The sequence below is a fragment of the Pyxicephalus adspersus genome, chromosome Z (assembly GCF_032062135.1).
Source record: "Pyxicephalus adspersus chromosome Z, UCB_Pads_2.0, whole genome shotgun sequence".
Taxonomy (NCBI): domain Eukaryota; kingdom Metazoa; phylum Chordata; class Amphibia; order Anura; family Pyxicephalidae; genus Pyxicephalus; species Pyxicephalus adspersus.
In genome coordinates, this window is record NC_092871.1 from 7997110 (window position 1) to 8014394 (window position 17285).

At 39.9% G+C, this 17285-nt stretch overlaps 3 protein-coding genes across 3 annotated transcripts; all 3 read left to right on the forward strand.

Annotated features, from left to right (window-relative positions):
* The first annotated feature begins 4329 nt into the window (after nt 1–4329).
* Nucleotides 4330–5271, forward strand: LOC140343811 (olfactory receptor 6F1-like). Its single transcript, XM_072430693.1, has one exon. It carries the CDS (start codon nt 4330–4332, stop codon nt 5269–5271), a length of 942 nt encoding a protein of 313 aa, XP_072286794.1.
* A 4914-nt stretch (nt 5272–10185) lies between these two features.
* Nucleotides 10186–11088, forward strand: LOC140343813 (olfactory receptor 11G2-like). The gene has a single exon (XM_072430695.1). The coding sequence runs from the start codon at nt 10186–10188 to the stop codon at nt 11086–11088; it is 903 nt and encodes a 300-aa protein (XP_072286796.1).
* Nucleotides 11089–15672: 4584 nt separating this feature from the next.
* Nucleotides 15673–16701, forward strand: LOC140343815 (olfactory receptor 6F1-like). Its single transcript, XM_072430696.1, has one exon. The coding sequence runs from the start codon at nt 15673–15675 to the stop codon at nt 16699–16701; it is 1029 nt and encodes a 342-aa protein (XP_072286797.1).
* Nucleotides 16702–17285: the final 584 nt, after the last annotated feature.

The window sequence follows — 17285 nt, forward strand, 5'->3', positions numbered from 1 at the left end:
GTGTGCTGTGCGGGACCCACATGGACCACGCCTACTCTGATTCCAAGAACGTGCTCTGTACAGAGCCCGCACTGACATCGGACTTGTGCACAGGAAATCCCTCACGTCACCCTGGTGGGCGTGTGCTGTGTGAGACCCGTGCAGACCAGGCCCACACTTACCTTGAGTACATACTGAATGGCCAGCCCCCACACATTTTCACCTCACCAAATCTGGCCATGTTTGCAAAAAGTTTGGACACCCCTGCTGCAGAGGAACCCTGATTGAGAACGCCATTAACTTGCTCAAATGGGCATTCCAGACTCCCTTAATGATTTTATCAGGCTGGCCACCCAAACTGATCCTATGTTATGGGTGCACAAAATAGAGAAGATGGGAATTCCATCACCCCCCTAGTCTTACAATTCTTTATCTCCTCTTCCACCACCAGTCTCTGAACGTTTTAATATTGAGCGGAGTGGGGGTGAGGGGCGCAGGGAAGAGAGTGAACAGTGGCGTTATTTGTCTGCAAATGTTCAGCGAGCATTATTGAGGAACAGCAGCTGAACCAGTGTGCGGCGTTCTGTTATTTGGATACGGTAAGGGAGGCATTTAGGCTTTATGGGAGCACAGCATGGTCGCGGTATGACGGGCAGTTGCGCCAACGGAAGACGGTGTGGTCGTCGCTGCGCTGAGACCATAAAGATATTGGGCTGTGGATGAAGATTATGTCAGTGGGCAGACAAGGGTAGACACAGTTTTTTGAGGGGGAGCCGATGGGCAACAGGTTGCTGTTGCATCGCCGGCTGGAAAAAATAAAGGAGTATGCTAGTTGTTCAACGAAGGGAATGCAAGTTTGGAGGCCGTTGTTGGTCTTGGCATGAATGCTTAGGATGCAGGGGGAGTCATGGACTTACATGCTGCTTTAAGCATCAGAAGGATTGCCCCTTTCTTGAGTAAGTATCCTGACCATGAGGCTGCAAGGGTGCTGGGGGGGTTACATGGGCTTTGGATTCCGTGCAGTTTGGAGACGATTCGGGAGGAGCCAAGGAATTTAGGCTCAGCCTTGAGGTGTCCAGAGGTGGTGTCGTAAAAGCTGGCAAAAGAGGTACGTTTGGACAGAATGAGTGGGCCTTTTAGGGAGCCGCCGTTGGAAGGCTTGGTGATATCGTTGTTGGGGTTGGTACCTAAAAAGGGGCAAGGTAAGTTTTGGATGATCCATCAGTTATTGTTACCGGCGGGGGGATCAGTGAATTATGGGATTGATCCGGAATTATGTGAGGCTGCGTATACATCACTGGATGCAGCCATTAAGTGGGTGAGGCAGTATGGAAGAGGGGCTTTGATGGCCAAGGCTGAAATTGAAGCCGCTTTTCGCCTGTTGCTGGTGCATCCAGGGTATATTCGGTTGTTAGGGTGTAAATGGCGTGGGGAGTATTTTGTGGATCTCTGTCTCCACATGGGGTGCTCTATTTCTTGTATTCGTGTATTGTTCGAGAAGTTTTGCACCTTTTTGGAATGGGTGGTGCACACGGTGCGGGGGTGGAGTCAGTCAATCACTAATACAATGATTTTCTCTTGCTGGGACCGCCTAATTGCTCAATTTGCAGGTTGTTGCTGGCATCGTTACAGCATGTTGCAGACCGTTTTGGGGTGCCATTTGCGGTGGACAAGACAGAGGGCTCAGGGAAGATGCTTACCTTTTTGGCATCGAACTGGATTGAGTGGCTATGGAGAGTAGGCTCCCGAGCGACAAATTGGTGGCGTTGCAAGAAGAAATTCAGTAGGCATGTGGAAAATCCCCCTAAAGGAGGTTCAGCTGTTGTTGGGAAAATTGAACTTTGCCTGTAGGGGGGTGAGAATGGGCAGGATATTTTGCAGGCATTTGGCAGCTGCAACGGGCGGGGGTGAAAATGCTGTCACATTTTGTGCAAGTGTCCAGAAGGTTCGGGTGGACTTAAAGGTGTGGTGGGTATTCTTGGAATCCATTAACAAGAAGGCGTTGTGATTAGAGGGGTCGATTGACGCAGTGGATTTGGACCTTTACACAGATGCGGTGGGCGCTATGGGTTTTGCTGCGTATTTTCAGGATAAGTGGTGTGTGGGGGCGTGGCCCAAGAAGTGGGTGGAGGCAAAGTTAGTGAAGAAATTGGTGGTGCTGGAATTGTTTCCGATAGTGGTAGCAGTGGAGTTGTGGGGGAAGGCATTGGTGGATAAAAAACTTGGTTGGTGTGGACTTTACCTTTCCTAGGCCTGCAACCTGGTTGGTTAAGTTTAAAGATGGTTGTAGGTAAAACAGGGGAAGGTAATGGCTGGTAAGTGGGGGTTGATGATTTCGTAGTTAAAGGGGGGGTTTAAGAAGACAGGGGGCAAAGGTTTGGGCTACCATAGTCATGGTCATCTTCCGTGCCACTGTCTCCTTCAAGCTTCTGGGAAAAGTGACTACCCTAGCTCCCTTCACAACAGTTCGTGTCTATCTTTTTCTTCCTCCAGGGTGCCCAAAAAAGCCTTGAAGTTCAGGTGATCCTCAATTCTTGGGCCGGTGCTTGTTTGTTGGACGCCTCCCTCTCTAAGCTACTCCATGTTCCTTTTTAGGAAGCAGCCATTATTCTTGCACACGGCTTAACTATCAAGTTAGGACAGGCAACAATGAAGATTTGTTACCCTCCATCCATTCACTCTGGCCATCAAGAATGTTTATGTTTTGTTGTTATCCTTGGTATGCCATAGTTGCGGGCCCATAACCCTTGTACTAACTGGCCCAGCTGAGAAGTGACATTTTCCTCTGTCAATTGTCATTGGTTCTGATTGTCTAGCCCCAACCAGCTATTGTGCTTGGATGAAGAAGGAGCACTTCTCACCTGTTTACCAAGACCATCTGGACATTTTTGATAAAAAGGTGGCTGATAATCTTAGATTGTAAGCTCTTAGGAGTCCTCTCCTCCTCGGTGTCACTGTCAGTCTGTCATTTGCAACCCCTATTTAATGTACAGTGCTGTGTACAATGTTGGCGCTATATAAAAACTGTTTATTGTTATTAATAATAATAATAGTAATAATAATAATTATATTAATATTAAAACTCCTTCGCCTGATTGTAGTTACTATTGTCTAATTGAACTCCTGTTTGGGACTGAGGTTCCGTTCATCCAAATTTATCTTTTCTCTGAACCTCAACTTGCTACCTAATTATGTCTTTACCAGAATTTTAATATGTTTTACACATGCATTCAAAAAAGTCTTTGATGAGTTTTGGATCTCTGAGTTATCCCGTACTGTTTTTGGAACTGTAAATTTCATGTGACATCATTATTCTTTGCTCAGCAGGTCAGGGAAGCAGGGATGGAAGGATGTCTCTGGTGTTCAGCCCTCTGGAGCAGAGATTTTTGCTGCCACATTATAAAACCTGTACATCATATTCTCCAATATTGGATAGGACTTCCATGCAAAGCTCATTTCTGTATTATATGTCCAGGAATACTTGAGACACGCAGGTAAAATGATGATCTGAATGACTGGCAGAAAAATGCAAACTTTGTGCATAAATAAAGGTTTTAAAGAGTAACCTGCAACGGATTAAAACAAAAACAGAATTATTTTAGTTTTGAATCCAACAAAATCATTAAATGCATTTATATGTAACTAGCAGACATACATGAATTTGTTTTCTTATTATTACCTGAATAGTAAAAAGAGTGACAGATCTCTGTTTTGCATGGGAAAGTATAGGAATGACCCCAGTAATGTGGTCCTTTGGGGCCTAAATAAATTCATACATGTATTACATATTTATTGTGAAATGGGTGATACTGGGCTTCATTCGCTAAACAAAAATGCACATATTTGCCATAATACCTATTATTTTCAACTTTTACCTGCAATTATTGTTGATGGCACAATTTGCTTAACATATTGAATTGATCATAGTCTCTGATACATTCTCTACATTCTATATTATATGTACTAAAATTTGCAAAATAAATTACCCACTTGCAAGAGATAATTTACTTTTCTTAGTAAATGTGTTCAAAATTCTCATACCAAATCATGTGCAAGAAAATCTAAAAAGGATTTTTTGTTGCATGGGGTAATAGTTGTCAGCATAGCTTCATCCAATTTACAAAGGGAATATTGCAAAAAGGATTTTTGTTGAAAATATTCTTAGCCTGAAAGATGAAAGCACCATAGGCTACTTGGGGAGCTTGGAATAGTAATTGAAACAAATGAAATATAACTCATATGCAATAAAATAAATTGAACTTGAAGGATTGCAGGAGATGTGCTGTGTTACAATATTTCTTGTTGCAAGAGGATTTATTATCCTTTAACTTTTTATGTGTTTTAGGGACTATGCTCAAAGCTGCCCATGAGAACCGAACGCTGGCACTTTCATTCATCATTGTTGGGTTTGAGACGATCAGAAAGACGGAGATCTTTTTGTTTTTTCTATTTCTGTGCATGTACATTGTAACAATGGCTGCCCACATCCTCATCATAGGTCTGGTCATCCTAGACCATCAACTTCATAAACCCATGTACATGTTTTTGGCAAACTTCTCTGTTGCAGAGATCTTCTACATTTCAACAACTATGCCCAAGATGCTTGATGCCCTCTTGACCAGGAATAAGGAGATCTCTTACTCTGGTTGTATAGCTCAGTTTTACGGCTTCTTCTCCTTTGGGGCCACTGAACATTGTTTCTTAGTTGTAATGGGCTATGACCGCTATGTAGCCATCTGTCATCCTTTGCACTATTACAGCATGATGGCCAAAAAAATCAGCCATGGTTTAGCTATCGGAGCTTGGACTGGTGGGCTATTGGCTGCCGCAGCTCCTGCTCTGTGGGTGTCTTCCTTAAACTTCTGCTACCCCAACCTCATTGACCATTTCTTTTGTGATTATGCACCTCTTCTGAAGCTCTCGTGTGAGGACACCTCCAAAGGAGAGTTCACTTTCACCGTCATATCTTGGAGTGTCATCTTAGGCTGTTTTTTACTAACACTGGTGTCTTATGCCTTCATAATCTTCTCTGTTCTAAAAATCCCTTCTGTTGAGGGACAGAAGAAGGCCTTCAGCACTTGTGCTTCCCATATAATTGTAGTCTCCATCTTTGATGGGACGGTCATATTTATGTACATACGGCCCACCTCCAACATTCGCTTCACTATAGACAAAGTGGTATCAATCTTTTACAGCACTGTCACTCCACTTTTGAACCCCATCATCTACTGCTTGAGGAACAAAGATGTCAAAAATGCTCTATACAAAGGTTTACAGTGGTTTGGGATATGAACCATAGGGCAGTAAAGCAATGTTGTTATGAGTTTGTGTCAAGCCATGTTGGACTTCAGATAAAACATGGTAAAGTAGATATAAACCCTAACAAGATAACAGTTACTTAAATATTTTTTATTGCTCAAAGTGTTTTACAGTAAGAAAATGCTTCTTCAGACCAGAGGATCATCTCAATAGGCCCACCTAATGCATGAAAACTCAACTATAGATAGCAGTGGACAAAAATTATGCCAAATGATAAACATGGCAAAGGACAATGTCCACAAAGGGAGAGAATAAACAGCTAATTATGCCTGGAACCAACCCGTAAAGAGATGGGAAGTTATAAATGGGAATGTAGGCATCAAAAGTTCAAGCTGCTATAAGGAGTGTCAATAGCTGTGATGGGCCATTTACTTTTTAATTGTCTATGGTGTTGTACACCTGCTGTGTGGAATATCTAAAGCTGAAAACCTAACATACCAATAAATATTTTATTCCTCCATAATCTGCAACACCCAACACCCATCTACACTTTTCTCAGATCAATAATGGAATGGCTATGGTCTTCTCCACAGAAAATAGTAGGGAAATAGTGGGAGCGGTATTATGGCCAGCAGACTGCAATAAAAACTGATGGGAAAACCAGTCTGTGGTGTTAAAAAAATTAAGAAAAAACAGAGACTCCTTGCTGGAAACTTCTCAGGTAAGAGTAAACACTGGCAAATTAATTAAAAAAAGACTTGAAAGGGGGACCAAGTGGATGGTGTTCACCTACAACCAGATTCTCCTGCTCTATCCTTCATGATAAGGGTTCTATTTTTGGGAGCTCTGCATCCAAAATAGGACCCAGGCTCAAACAACCTGGAAGACAATGTCTACATTTGTTGATATTTTATTGATCAAAGACTTTGGAGGCCATCTTGTATGGATCTACATATTGATTGAGGGATTCTGAAGGGGGCCTTATTGAATATTAGGGGCAACCCTAGTCAAAAGAAATGCCTTAAAATGCATAATACCATCTACATGGGCATTGCCCATGCCTGTACAAGTGTATGCAAATGCCTGCAAAAATCAAGTGTGTTGCATTAAACTGACCCTGGTGGTGCATAGCTTTGGAAAATAGACATCTGGGGGGGGGGACAAATAGATTTAATACTAAAAAAGAAAATACATTTTTCATTTTATTGCATATGAGATCAAGCAAACTCTGCTTCAGATTGCCCAACCAATTTGGATTTTTAAATAGGGGGAATCAAAAAAGCAAGAGCAAAACCCATCAAAACGTACTGGATGAATTGCTTAAAGCAGATCCACCCAAAGAATATGGAAGTGAAAAATTTATATAGATAGATATTTATGTAGTTTACCCATCTCTAGTAAATACCAGTCAAGTTAATTTGATTCTGCAAAATTTACCCAACAACAACCTTCATGTTCAACCCAACAACATTCAATCTCCCTCATTTACACCACAAATGGATTTGTGCTTCCTAATTTACACAAAACAAATTAAAAAACTTTTATTGACCTAATCTCTATGCAAATCATTTCTATATAGACCCCTTAGATTTCAGGTCCCTGTCTCTATCTCTGGAGAAGAATTCTCTGTGTCCTCACAGTCCCTTCTGGATTTGTATACAGGAGCAAAACAAGAGAGACAATCTGGCCTCAAGAGTGGAAAATATCTTTATATCCAAATAAAAGGTTGAGGCTTGCTGACATCAGAGAGCAATGATATTCAGGCACGTCTCAGGTCTGTATTGCTCATTTTATCAGGAGCTTGGCAAATCCAATATTTTCTCTCATACAAACTGGACATTTCACCAAGTTTGGTCAAGATCAAGAACGACATATATTATATAGTTGTCTAGGGGTTCCCTGAGCAATGACCAATCAGGTCAGATTGAGTGACACCAATGATCTTTTTGGCTATCTGTAAGCCCAATGGCCAGCAATGAGGCATTCTTCCTACTGACAACCACACTAATATACTGTGAGCTGTGGATATAGTAATTATAGAAGGGGTTCCCCCCTGTGTTATAAGAGTTGAGCATCACTGATGTAGTTTATCATAGAAGACCACTACCACTTATTTATGTATTGGGTCTTCTCTGCAATATTGTTTTATTTTATGTTGATCCTCAGTGTAAATCTCGTCACTTTCCATACCAAGCCAAGCTGTAAGCCAATAATTACACTGTTGGAACGAATTATTCAACACTGATATGGGGGCCTACAAGGGTCAGTCAATGGCTTTAAAACATCTAAAGCTGCTGTTGTAGCAGCTTATTTAGTATTACCTGGACTTGGAATTTCATTTTTTTTACAATCACAATTTTTAGGATTACCATACCCACATTGTGTGACAATTCCCCCTCCTCAAAGATTGTAAGCTCTTCAGGGCAGGGTCCTCTCCTTCTGTTTCTTTGTCTGTATTATTCTGTCATTTGCAACCCCTATTTAATGTACAGCACTGCGTAATATGTTGGAGCTATATAAATCCTGTTTATTATAATATTAACAATTTTATTAATATTATTATTAATAATAATGCTATACAATTTCACTACAGTGTTGTCACCTTGTAAAAAGAAGTTGAAAAATACTAGATCTACAGGAAGGATCAAAAGAAAATATAAATGTTATCTGGAGGACTCAGAAAATCTACAAACCTACAGAGGGTTGGAGAATGATGATTACTCCATAACAGCTTTTCTCAACCTTCTTAACATGGGGAAACCCTTGAAATACCTTTGAGATCTCAGGGACCCCCTTCTACAATTACTATATCCACAGCTCACAGTAAATTAGTGTGATGATCAGTAGGAAAAATGTCTCTTACATTGCTGGCTAGTGGGAAGAATGCCGCCCTTACAGAAAGCCAAAAAGATCATTGGTATCAATGGTATCTGACCTAAGAGGCACAAATTTGTAATGGCTTAAGAAACCCCTAACAACCTCTGAAGGAACCCTGGCTGAGAATCACTTCTCTGATATGAACAAAAGATCCAACACGTTTCAGGAGATTGAGGTCCCTCCTTCATATAAAACGCATTCTCTTAGATAGGTTTTTAATCCGCTCTTATCCCACTGTTAGCTTCTTTTCACCAGTTCTCAGCACGTTGAGTTGGTTTTTTGTCATTAACCTCCCTAGCAGTAACCCCGAGTGTGACTCGTGGTAGAAAAAAGTTGATATATATATATATATATATTTTTTTTTTTTTTAATCTGTTATTTTTAAATGATTTTGTGTTTGAACTTTATTATACTCATACTATTAAATTATACTGTAAAATACATTTTCATGAAAAACAATGTACCGCTTTTAGACATAAAACCGGAGAGAAATGTACCGCTAGGGAGGTTAAATATAAAGTGATTCTCAGATACCTTTACAGCTTCCCTCTGTGTGAGCTCTGTTGTGTGGCAAAAAACACAGCCAAACCTTTCAAGGAATTTGTTCCTTCTGTTGAATTGTTCCCTTACTGTTCCTACACGTGCACATGTTGTTAATTTGTTCTCTTATGTTAAACTTGAGAAAAGAAAATCTTAAAAGTTTTTTTTTATATATATATTCAGAAAACTCATCGTCTACCTCCACAGCCTCCTCTTTCTAATTTATAAATTTAAAAAAAATGTATCAATATTAATATAGGCTTGTATCATGAATAGAATTCATTTTACACACATAACCCAAAGCAAAACTCATCTTCCTTCACTACCTCCTCTTATTTGTTGGAGCTCTTCTTTTACAGGGGGTAGTAGTGGACACACAATCACGTATCTACAATTGTTGTATTTACATTTATTAGTATATGACAAAAAAAAAACATAGACTGTACATTAAGGGATTGGGGTCCCCTTTATATAAAATGTCATTTAATTGTACTTCTGTTGTATATGCATTTACTTACATGAGTGTTTAATCTTTGCATATGTGGAGGGTTCAAGTATTTTCTTCTGGTCCTTAGGGCTGCCTTGAAAGAAGTTTTATTGAGTTTTCTCTTAGGGCTATCTAAAGCTGCACTCCAGGTAAATATATTGTAAAATGACATATTATCTGTCAAAGGATTTGTGATTCTGATTTGAAAGTGTCATGATCCACCTATCCCTGCCCAACAGCATATTTGGGTCGTAGGCTTTGTGATAGCTGTTGGTAGTTGAGTGATATATTTTGTTCTTCAGACCTATAAAGTTCCTGATTTATTAAAGCTTTCTATGAAAAACTGAGTGATCCAGCAAACCTGAAATGGATCTGGTTCCGGACTAAAAATATTTGCCAGCTAATAGCAAAAGGGTGTTAGGAAATCCATTCCAAGTTGGCTGGATCATCCATTTTCTCCCATCATAGTCTATCTTCTTCAGTCTTGGGGAGATTGATTGATTGATTAAATCAGACCTGTGTCAGTGCTAGATTTTCAGAACACATGGGCCGTGACTTAGGGTGTCACAGCAGTCACAGGCAGCACTTTGCTGGTTTTATTGGCAAGTGGTACCTTTGGGCCCATAGGGCCAATTGCCATTTATTATCCCTAAAGCTTATATTTGAGATCTGAGGTCCACCTAGAACATCTCCACCACCAAGGCATGACCACCATGCAGGCAATGATAACATCTACTGTTACATCAAGAGAAGCAGTATCCGGTGCCCCTATCATGGCTTTTAGTCAATATACTTCTAGAGGCAGAGATGGCTTCTCTATGATTTGGCTGTAGGATTATTAGAAGCTTGATCAGTGCTGTTGGATGATAATTCTTGTGTTTTGTCATCTATCACATATTAACTGGGTTTGGCACTTGTTTCCACCATCACACTGGAGCCTTTAGTTGTATCTTACATATTTCTGTGTTCCAGGAACCATGCCAACAGCAGACCATGGAAATCAAAGTTTAGCATACATCTTCATTATTGTAGGTTTTGAGACAATGCGGGACACTGAAATCTTCCTTTTTTCCCTTTTTTCGGTCATTTACATCCTTACTATGGCAGCTCATGTTCTTATAATCATGCTTGTTCTAATGGATCACCACTTACACAAGCCCATGTATCTGCTTCTGGCCAATTTCTCCTTGGTGGAGGTTCTCTATACCACAGTGACTATACCAAAGATGTTGGATGCTTTGCTGACTCGGAACAAAGAGATTCCCTCCAATGGCTGCCTGGCTCAGTTTTACTTTTTCTTTGCTTTCGGAGCGGCAGAGAACTGTTTTCTGGTTGTTATGGGCTATGATCGATATGCCGCAATCTGCAAGCCGTTATACTACACCATGTTGATGACCAAAAGGACCACCATGGGGCTGACCCTTGCCCCATGGATTGTTGGGTTTATAACAGCGGCCTGTCCAGCTATTTGGATATCCACCCTCACTTTCTGTTTCCCCAATTACATTGACCACTTCTTTAGTGACTACTCGCCCCTCCTGAAGCTGTCTTGTGAGGACACCTCCAATGGAGAGTTCACTTTCTCTGTCATCTCTTGGGGTTTGACACTCGGGTGTTTTTGTCTTATCATGGTGTCCTACTCTTTTATCATTCATACTGTGTTAAAGATTCCATCTGTTGAAGGCCAAAAGAAGGCTTTCAGCACTTGTGCTTCCCACCTCACAGTGGTATTGATCTTTAATGGGACGATCATCTTCATGTACATTTGCCCCAACTCTCACGTAAGATTCACTCTTGACAAAGTGGTGTCAATCTTCTACTGTGTGGTGACCCCATTGTTGAACCCTGTGATTTATTGCCTGAGGAACAAAGAGGTAAAAAAAGCTCTTAAAAAGACCTTTGCCAGCCGGAGAATTACAGCACATGAAGGTTTACCACATTTGTAGAGAAATGAGTCCCATATTACTCTGTTGTTTACCTAAAAAATGAAATATTCTCAGTGGTATCTGAGTGTGCTGGGTCCGCCAAATCAATGAAGGACTCACCATAGGTATATATTTAGAATAAAACAAACTGTGGTACATGAATATCTTCTATTAGCATTTTCAGCCTGCAGGTGGTGCTCTAGGCTCCCTATTCTACTGAACGTATTGTTTACAGAGTTCAACAGCTGAAGCACAAGTTTATACACAGCTAAATTATTTACCTTAGTGACAAATTACCCTTCAGGCTGCTCTGCACAGTTCTTTATAGATGGTTGTTTAGAGAGAGACCAACCAAGATAAGGGCAGTTCCCTTTTCTAATTGATGTATGAAGGTCTATTTATAAATGTCCAAGATTCAGCCAAACTGTGCATTTTTTCACATTGCATTCAATAGGAAAATATGTAAATAAATTTTTATTCATGATTCATATATTTTTCCTAAGGACCTTTTTTTTTCAGAAAACTGCTGCTGTGCAGCTGGGAGAGGCAAACTGCGGACAACCACATTTGCAGATGAACATGCACATGGCCAAAAATTATAAGTCATCTTTTGGAAACCGTGCTTTCATTTTCATTGGTCGCCACATGCAAAAAAATCATGTCCCCCCCTGTTAATTGAATAAAAGAGACTGGGACTGCGCTTGACCCACTCCAGAATGTTGCAGCTCACCCTTAGTCTGCAATGGCCCTAATTAAATCCATTGTGTAAAATGTGTAAATTTGGGGTAATGTTTTGGGAAATCTTGGGCAAAAACATTTGTAAATTAGCCCATACATATTTTTTCCAAACTGCAGGTCCATGAAAAAATATAACTGTAAGAAATATTTTACCTGGGGTACCTTGGTGCTGGCTTTCTTCACCTTTTTAACAGGGGGGAACCATTAAATTAACTTTCAGGTCTTCATGGAACCCCTTCTATAATTCCTATATCTACAGCTCACAGTACATTAGTGTGGTGGTCAGTGGGAAGAATTCCTCTTACATTGCGGCCCATTGGGAAGAATGTCACCCTTACAGATAGCCAAAAAGATTGTTGGGGGTCTCTTAAACTGACCTGAGAAGTGCAAATTCTTTGCTCAAGGAACCCCAAGCAATCTCTGGAACACTAGCAGGGTCAAGATTCATGGAACCCTAGTTAGGAAACACTGGCTTGGTGGTGAAGAATCAGTAAAACTTTGTTGTTATATCTCATTGGAAATGTTTTAGTTAAATGACTGAGAGCTGGGAAATGTAATATTTCCGGAACTCTCAAGAGCTCAAACCTTCAGATACATCTCTGCATCTGAAACACCATAAAAACCCTGAACACTGATTCACCAGGACCGGATACCAGGACACCTCACAGGTCTGTATTACTATATCATAAGAAAATAAAGATTATCACTGTCTGTAGAAATCCCTGGACACTGAAAGGACCCTCCATTGTTCTGTGATTTGGAAAATAAAATTAACATTTACTGCAAAAAGAAAATCCAAACAAATATATTATCTGCAAAGCACAAAAATCCCTTTAACACATATACAGTAATATCATTTTTTATAACATGCAAAACTCATTTATTATATAGATTTAAACATGCAGAGCACGCAATACAACCCGTAATTACAATTTTATTGTAATGTTTTATTTCAAAATTTTTTGGATCAACATTTTCCCCTTTAAAAATAATAATAATTATTAAAAAAATAAAAATATTATTACAAATACATAAAAATATAATTAAATGTAAACCAAAAGAAAAAGTATCCTGTTGAATATTTTTTTTCTACACAGCAGTTAAAGTAAATGTAACCATATAAGCTTTAAAATTTAAACATTTCATACATTTTATTCATACTTTTATTACTGAACTATGAGCACAAAAAAAAATCATTTTAGATTTTAAAGCCTATTTTATAAATCTTCTTCCTGTTTGCTTATGCAAACCGGAATATTGTGTTGTAAATGTAACAGTGACCTTACATTGTGCTGTGCATGGCCTGTGCTAAGGGAAGAACATTGGGATTGACCCAACAGACCCCCAACTACAAAAAAACTGCAGGAGGGCACCGATACAAGACCAGTAACCCTGCAATGGAAGAGAAAGCAGCAGTGACCGGTCTGTATTACAAGATCTCCTGCACATAGGTAGCTTAGTGCTAGATTACTGCACAGATCTGTAAAAACATACTAATAATACACATTCAGCTTTAAAGTATTCAGCTTTTATTAAAATAATACTCAGTGATTCCACCATGAAGGTCATTGTGCTTTCCTGTTCCTGTGTCACAATTGCTGGGCTCCTTCATTGTTACTCATTATCATTATTATTAGAGCACCAACATATTACACAGAGCTGTACACTAAATAGGAGTGGCAAATGGCAAACAGATGCAAACAATGACAGGAGAACCCTGCCCCAAAGGAGCTTACAATCTAAGAGGTGGGGGGAGAAGTACACATTCAGAGGGGGTCCTTATCCATCATATTCTCCACCAATTGACACTACAGGTATCAGTACAAGCACACAATATGCAGCCATGGTTTACTGTTGTGACCATCAGCAAACCCGACCTGAGACCCTGAGGCCAAGCAGCTATCACTGATGTACATATAGAAGAAAGTGGCTGCATGAGATGAGATACAACAAAGGATGAAAAATTATACACATATTCATTATCTTTTCATTTTATTTTTTCTAAGTACTATACAAGCCACAATGAAGGCAGCTATGGTCCTCTGAATTGGCACCATATTGGCTGTTGCTACAGATTGTGTTGAAATAATAATAGTGAAATAGATCATTTTTGGACTTTTAACTTATAGTTCTTCTTTCTCTCCAATTCCACCTAGAAATGGCCCCTAAGGCTCTTCTGTACAGCAGCAATTGGCCACCAGTCATTATAGTAAAGCCAAAGCAGTGCTAGGGCAAGGAGATAAAAAGGCCAATATGCCCTTCTATGAGCATGGGTTAAAACAGCTATCCAGTTTCTTTGTCCCCATTGGAGAAATCCACATTTTCCATCTTCGTGACACTGGGACTAGGAGTGAGGGAAAATATCTACTCTGATCACTTTGCTTTGTCCTTAACTGGACTGACACACTGGAATTTAATTTCAACTGTCCCCGGGACCACCATGAGAATTTTTGGCTCCAAACTAGGTAATCTTCCTACCCCCCCCACCTCCATGTCTAAAAGTCCCAGCTTTGCAAATATCATAATCTTTTGATAGGGGCCTGGTACCGAAGAAACCCTTGTCCCCCTACTAATTGTGGTCCTGCCTATTACCACCAGGTCCATCCCAAAGTGACTTGGTAAGTCTAGCTCATTGCTATCTAATTCGGGGCTTTTATTTCAATAGAAAAAAATCTTCAGTTAGTCCCAGAAATACTGAGCACCCCTATATTGTATACAGTTACAAATATTTGTATATTATTTCCCCCCTATGTCACATCATTCCTTTTGTTAGCATATATGCAATGCATTACACCTATTGTATGTGTCCATGCTTTACAGAAACAATTCTTCACCATGTTAACATGAAGGAACCCTTGAAATATCTTTCAATGATCCCCTGCTATAATTACTATATCCACAGCTCACAGTACATTAGCATAGCGCTCAATGCTAGAAATGCCTCTTACATTGCTGTCCATTGGGAAGAATATCACCCTTACAGATAGCCAAAAAGATCATTGAACTTCTCGTTGCTCATGGAAACCCCAACAACCTCTGGAGGAACCCCAATGTATGGAAATTGATATGTGTATCTCAGTGGCTTCATAGGTGATGTCTCCCTGGATTTACAGTGATGAATATAAGGAGAAATGGGGTGGAGGGGGTCCAATAAAAAGTGATCATGTGGTGAAGAATGCTTAGGCAAATGTAATTGCCTAAGACAACTGAATGTGAAGACCAATCAATCAATGTCAAGAGTCTCCAGTTGATTAAATGATGTGGGAGTCTTACGTTTCCCAATAAAAGTCAGCTTTGACCACCTCCGGTACCTTTCTATTGCCCCTTTATTATAATGGGTGGTTTAACGACCAATAAAAAGGTTTTGGTGGACGGATAGGTTGAGGCCAAGTTCAAACTTCATCCTAAAACATTCAGATAGGCAGCTGAAATTTAAACAAATATCATCCTTTTCTGTAAATAAATTGAGCTCAACTTTGCCCAGTGCTTCCTTTTGTGTCTCCCTGTAGGTTAATGAGCAACCAGAAACAATATAGAATCAACAGGGGTCACTTGTCTATACCATCAGTTGCTGACATCTTTGGACCCACTGATTGGTATGTCATGCCGTTTTCACCATATCTTCCTATACCTTTGTGCATTTGAGTTATATTCTTCATGGTACAAAATTAATACACATCAAGAAGGAATGATGGGGGCTTCTTTTGGACCCAAATGGTGAGAACATTTGGGAACCCTGAGTCTAACAAATATATTAAACCTGATAGGGGGTTTAAAGTTCCTTTATCTACCAAAAATAACCTGTCATTCCTAGTAAGTCACAACTAATAGATATTATACTGTACAATGTCTTCTTTCCTAAGGATAATGCCAAAAGTTGACCATGGGAACCGCAGTATCGCTGCTTCTTTCATCATTGTTGGGTTTGAGACCTTGCGAGAAGTGGAACTGTTTCTCTTCACCCTCTTCACCAGCATGTACATACTCACAATGGGAGCCCATATCCTGGTCATTACCCTGGTGGCAGTGAACCGCCATCTCCATAAACCAATGTATATACTGCTAGCCAACTTCTCCATGCTGGAGGTAGTGTACACCACTGTGACTGTTCCTAAAATGCTTCATGCACTACTGACCCGAAACAAAGAGATCTCTTCTTCATCATGCTTGGTGCAGTTTTATTGCTTGTTCGGTTTTGGGGCTGCAGAAAATTGCCTTCTAGCCGTGATGGCTTATGACCGCTATGTGGCCATTTGCAGACCATTGCATTATGCAACTCTAATGACTAGTAAGACTAGCTCAAAACTGGCTCTTGGCGCTTGGGTGGGAGGTCTATTGGCTGCCCTTCCTCCTGCTGTCTGGATCTCAACCTTGAGGTTCTGCTTTCCCAATTTTATTGACCACTTCTTTTGTGATTATTCCCCCCTGCTAAAGCTCTCCTGTGAGGACACTTCAGAAGGAGAATTTGCCTTCATGGTCATGTCATGGAGTGTAATATTGGGCTGTTTTTTCCTTATTATGATATCCTACACCTTCATCATCTTTGCCGTCCTAAGGATCCCATCAACGGAAGGGCAGAAGAAGGCTTTCAGTACATGTGCTTCCCACTTAGCGGTGGTGTCCATCTTCTATGGGACTGTGATCTTCATGTACATTCGACCAACATCCCATATCCGTTTCTCAATGGACAAAGTCATTTCTATCTTCTACTGTGTTGTGACCCCTCTCATGAACCCCATCATTTACTGTTTTCGGAACCAGGAGGTGAAAGTAGCTGTCATGAAAACTTTGCAGATGTTGGGGAAGCCTGAGAACCAAGTGGTATGGAGAGCTCAGATAGCAGAGCACAGCAGCCATAGGGATGAGAAAATCTTTTCACTGACTACAGCCCACTGAGGAGTGAATCATGATAATAAAATCTGCCCAATTTAAAGGATAAGAGGTCTATTTATAAATGTTTTTACCCAAGATTCACCCAAAAAATTGCACGTGATTGAATTACAACCATGTATAAATCATGAGTGAAAGTTGAGTCATATATTTTCTAACTGAATCCAATTTTATAAATGTACATACTGTGGGAAAAGGATGAGTGAATCTTGTGTGAAAACATTTGTCAATAGATGGGGAGCTGGGAACTGCTATGGGGGCATTTAACAGATTCAAACAAATATTCAAAAAAATACCATATCAAAAGTCCTTTTAATGTAATTATGAGGGTGACATGGAAAAAAACACCAATTGTTTAACCAGTTCCAACTTTTATATATATATACCTCTTATAGGGTAGGGCAATGTTTACACTTTTTTTATAGGCTTGTTTATTCATCTATTGTTTATTCATCAATAACTTTTTATTACTTAAAGCTTACCTAAATTCACAATTTTAACTTTACATAAAAGGGTAGACAAACCTTTTATGTAGAGTAAAAGTCTGTGTGTTTGTTTTTTTTTTAGGTGCAACACCTTTTTAAAAAAAA

Coding starts and splice junctions, on each gene's coding strand:
- LOC140343813 (XM_072430695.1), top strand. CDS start 10,186: ATGCGGGACACTGAAATCTTCCTTTTTTCCCTTTTTTCGGTCATTTAC.
- LOC140343811 (XM_072430693.1), top strand. CDS start 4,330: ATGCTCAAAGCTGCCCATGAGAACCGAACGCTGGCACTTTCATTCATC.
- LOC140343815 (XM_072430696.1), top strand. CDS start 15,673: ATGCCAAAAGTTGACCATGGGAACCGCAGTATCGCTGCTTCTTTCATC.